The 5,000-nt window shown below is 38.9% G+C and overlaps 1 protein-coding gene across 1 annotated transcript in view; it reads left to right on the forward strand.

The window, feature by feature from the left end:
* The window catches only part of exoc4 (exocyst complex component 4), a 235,221-nt gene that overhangs the window by 79,843 nt on the left and 150,378 nt on the right, over positions 1-5,000 (forward strand). The window contains exons 9-10 of the mRNA XM_084049609.1: positions 2,407-2,552; positions 3,425-3,513. Of these exons, the coding sequence (XP_083905735.1) occupies positions 2,407-2,552; positions 3,425-3,513 (235 nt within the window). The remainder of the gene's footprint in view (positions 1-2,406; positions 2,553-3,424; positions 3,514-5,000) is intronic.

Below are 5,000 nucleotides of genomic sequence, written 5' to 3' on the forward strand. Positions count from 1 at the left end.
ATCTACGAGCTTGTGGATCTGCTATTTTTGAAAAAAATCTTGAAAATATGTGCAAATCTTTGAATACATATATTTTTTGAAGCGAACATTTTTAACTCAAATCTTTGCTTCTGGGGGATTCTACAAATGTCTTCTAAATCCTAAAACAGTGTTTTTTCTTTTATGTTTTTGGCCGTGGAGTGGACCCCCCCATCACAAAATATTTTGTTCCAGGGACCCCCAGAAGTTGTAACAGAGTTGAAAATGTTTGCTTTAAAACATATATATATTCGAAGTTTTGCACAAATTTTCACTATTTTCCAAAAGTTCGTAGCACGGCACTCTGTGCCGCACTATGAGCTTGTATATCTGCTATTTTTTGAATAGCCAAAGAAATCTTAAAATGCATTCCAGGTCTTAAAGGGTTAAACTGGAAGAAACAGACGGATCGAGGCTCTAGGCTGGGCGGCCATCTGCCTCGCCCATGTCGGGGGGGAGAGAGAAGGAGAAAAGAGACGGACACATGAAGACAGAGAGAATATTATAGGCAGTCAGTGAGATGATGTAGAGGCAGGATTATGAAAAATGAGCGTGGAATAAAGCGAGGGAAGAGAGCAGTAGAGAGATAGAATGATAGAGGAGAGGAAGGAACGGTAACGTATGTGCCTTGGTCCCTCCGTGGCTATTGTTAGAAGTGGATAAGATTTTTATGAAGTGTGATATGAACTTGATGGATTCCATCGTGCATCATGCAGACAGATCAGGGAAATGGTTTTTATGGTGGTCGTCAAAATCACCCAGTTATGTCACTGGGTTCTTTGTTAAAGTCTCAACTTTTTTTTCCCGCCCCAGTTTGGTTTTGAAGATGACCTCCTTGTTTCTGTGTGACCTGTTCGTTAATTCTAATTATATTTGCTACATTCTGAGGAATTATTAAATATTAGTATAATTATTATATTATCTGATGATTATTAACTACTCCGCTACATCTCAGGCAAATAATGTACATTTACTCCATACAATTAGAAAACTTAAGTTACTAGTTACTTTGTAGATTTTGATTGTTATTACAAAACTTACATTAACCACTTCAGCTCTGTATACGTTTCGGCCATTTGAAAATAGCCGATCTACAAGCTCACAACGCGTCGCGATGCGACGCGTTGTGAGCTTGTAGATCTGCTATTTTCGAAAGATTTTTATAAATGTGAGGAAAACAACAAAACTTGTGAAATGGGACATTCTGCATAATGAGTACTTTTACTTTCGTACTGTAAGTGTATGTCGTTTTCCTTAAACCTTTGTACTTTTACTCAAGTAAATGTTGATTACCCAAACTTTTCACATTGCAGTGTTGAATGGTACAGTAGAAAAAAATCATAACTCCACCCCTGGTCCACCACAGCTTAAAACGTGCGTGGATAGGCCTTAGGTTAGATCATATATTTTAATAGCTTTTTTTTTTTTTTGAGATCTGACGTTCATAGTGACAGAACACTGTCCCCCCCCCCCAAAAAAAAGAAAAAAAATATTATCTGATGATTATTAACTCTAACTGCAAGAGTAAAAGTGTAATAGTGTCACCCCAGTGCCAGCGAAAACAAGTGTTTTTACCTACCTTTGAAAAATCATGGAATATTTTCCTTGATCGCTTCATTACACACACGCAGATCTCGGGCAGGGGTTGACACTAACGTTTGCCCGACTACCCGTGGCAAGTAAATGAAACGTTAGGGCAAGTGGAGTTTGCTTTCAGGTCGCCCGACGGGCAAATGCGTTTGAATAGCAAAGCAACCGTCTTGCTACCGTTTTACAAGTGGCAGTTGCGCTCATTCAGACTTTCAAAGTGACTGTCGACACTCAGCAGTTATCGATTGGATTGGATTTGATTTACTTTTGGCATGACCTTTTGGCAAGTAGAACTTGACCTGTACTTGCCCGACGGGAAGCAACATTTTTTAACTCACATATTTGCTTCTGGGGGGTCCCTGGAACAACATATTTTGAGATGGGGGTCCACGGCCAAATACATATCATTTTGGGGGGTCCTTGACATGAAAAAAGTTTGAGAACCACTGATATAGAAAAGGATTTAGAAGACATTTGTAGAATCCCCCAGAAACAATGACTTGAGTTACAAATGTTCCCTTTAAAAAAACACATACATTCAAAGATTTGCACAAATTTTCACGATTTAAAGAAAAATAGCAGATCTACAAGCTCATAGCGTGGCACTCGGTGCCGCACTATGAGCTTATAGATCTGCTATTTTTGAATAGCCCAAGAAATCTAAAAAATGACACTGATGCTTTCCCGGTCTCAATGGGTTAAGATAAATGGCATTCACATAATCACCGTCCTGGAATGTTGACAACTCTTTGTGTGTGTGTGTGTGTGTGTGTGTGTGTGTGTGTGTGTGTGGTGTAGGTTCTGCTCATGGACTACCTGGATGTGAAGAACAGCCGCAGTGCGGCGGAGCCCTCGGCCCAGCTCTCCTATGCCAGTACGGGCAGTGAGTTCGCCGCCTTCTTTGCCAAGAGGAGACCCCAGCGCGTCAAGCAGTCCCTCTTCAAGTAAGGAGCCCAGTCTGCCCCTCAATGCTCCCTGCTACAGTTGTGTTGTTTGTTTTACTGTGTGTGTGTGGTGCTGTGTGTGTATTGTGCAGTGGTGGAAAACGTACTTAAATGTTTTACATAAGTAAAAGTATCAATACTGCAATGTAGAAGTACGATCTATTAAAAGTAAAAGTCTGGAATTCAAAATTTACTTGAGTAAAAGTACAAAAGTATTGGTATCAAAATGTACTTAAAGGTAGGGTAAGTGATATTTTTGGGTTAAAACAAAAAGTATTTTGTTAAAAGGTTAAAGCACTATATTCTGATAATAATCATTGCTATAGAGTGTTTGTTCAGAATATAGAATATATTCTGAAAATGTATATGGGGAAGTTTCATTATGATAACTATTTTTAAAATGTTGTCATTGTTTCACTTGTCATGTACGGATGGGGAAAATAACAAAATGTGTGATAAATATGAAAAATCTGCTCCTGTGGAAAGGTTATCATATATGTATTTACTTATATTGACCCTATAAACAATTTAATATAGGTATTGTTTTGCCCACTCTTTCGATAATCATTGCTACATTTTTGGGCTCTGGCTCATGGACTATTATAGTCAGTAGTTACTATGGGTGTAAAATATAATCGATTCAGCAATTAATCGCGATTCGGACATGGACGATTATAGAATTGATTATAATAAAAAAAAAGATTGTTAAAAATTAACAAAGTAACTGTAACGGCATTACCAAAAGTAACTAGTTACAGCAAGAAACGAGTTGTGTTACAGCAACAACACCGGTGCTGACTGGCTCCTCCTCCTCCTCCTCCTCCTCCTCCTCCTCCTCCTCCTCCTCCTCCTCCTCCCGCGTTGTGTTGCAGGTTCGAGTCGTCGTCCCACGCCATCAGTATGAGTGCCTACCTGAGGGAACAGAGGAGAGAGCTGTACAGCAAGAGTGGAGAGCTGCAAGGTAAACCTTTTCCCTTTGCTCCAGATGAATGACTTCAGCTGCATCTTATACTTCATCGCACAATGGTGTCGCTGGGCGAAAATAGCACATCTACTTGTAGATCTGCTATTTTTGCTATTTGTCATATGACAAAGTATATATAGGGCTTAAAGGAGAATTCCGGACCATGTTATTCTTACCTTAACACTACAGTATTTTCCTGTTCATGATGGTTTGTATTTCTATATTGTCTTGTCGTCCCCTCAGAGCAAACCAAGACAACTTCCAAATACTTTTTTAATTGAAATGGTAACAATTATTGGATCTTTAATGTTGAACTCATAACCTTGGTTGTGAGTGAACCAATCAAAACAGAGGTATATCTGTTCTGAACAGACTGGCCTGAAACACAGTTATGAAATACACCAAAGTGTGAACATGCAGGGCTGTAGAAGGCCCTAGGTTACAAACTGTGCATAAGGGCTGATAGCTAACGGCCAAATATGGTGGGAGAAACCAAGTCTTCCAAACTTCGATCAATTTCCTATACAACCGATGGTCCGTGCATCGCATGTGGTCCCTGACCATGCATTCATTAATGTAGGAAAGTGTTTTCTGTCTTTTTCATCATTCTATTATATTTGGGGAAACTTGGACCATAACTGTTGGTATTAGGTGTGACATGAGGCCAGTGGAATTCTAGTCTAACATCATTGTCATTATCAAGTGGTCATTTGAGGAGGCTTGTTGCCTTGATTCCAAAAGTACTTAAAGCTTAACGACTACAGAAGAGGATCAGCTCGTTAACATCCACAGACTCTCGTATGAAACACGTTCCCTTGTTCTGTTCTGGATGGAGTTGTCAGGCAGAAGTCCCAGAGCTTACAGCAAAAGCAATTAGTGTTGTTCTTGTTTCTTTGTTTTATCTTTTTCAACTCTACACTGGCAAAGCACAGGGCTACGTTGTCCACCACCACCAGTGGTGTAAAGTAATTAAGTACTTTACAATTTTGACGTACAATTTTGAGATACTTTTACTTTACTGGAGCATTTCCAATTATCAGTACTTTTACTTCTACTCCACTACATCTCAGAGGCAAATATTGTACTTTTACTCCACTACAACTATTTGAAAACTTTAGTTACTAGTTACTTTGCAGATATAAATGCTTATATTATAAAACATACATTAACCACTTTAGCCCTATAATATACCTAGGCTATGTGAAAATAGCCGATCTACAAGCTCACAGCGTGTTGCATCGCGACACGTTGTGAGCTTGTAGATCTGCTATTTTCAAACATTTTGCCACTTTTACTTTTGTTACTTTAAGTACCTTTTGATACCAACACCTTTGTACTTTTACTCAAGTACATTTAGAATGCCTGACTTGTACTTGTAACAGACTATCGCTACAATGCAGTATTGATACTTTTACTTAAATAAAACATTTGAGTACTTCCTCCACCAGTGTGCAGACTGACCAGCAAATGTTGATGTAGTTATA

Source organism: Gymnoscopelus microlampas (assembly GCF_963454915.1).
Source record: "Gymnoscopelus microlampas genome assembly, chromosome: 23".
Lineage (NCBI taxonomy): Eukaryota > Metazoa > Chordata > Actinopteri > Myctophiformes > Myctophidae > Gymnoscopelus > Gymnoscopelus microlampas.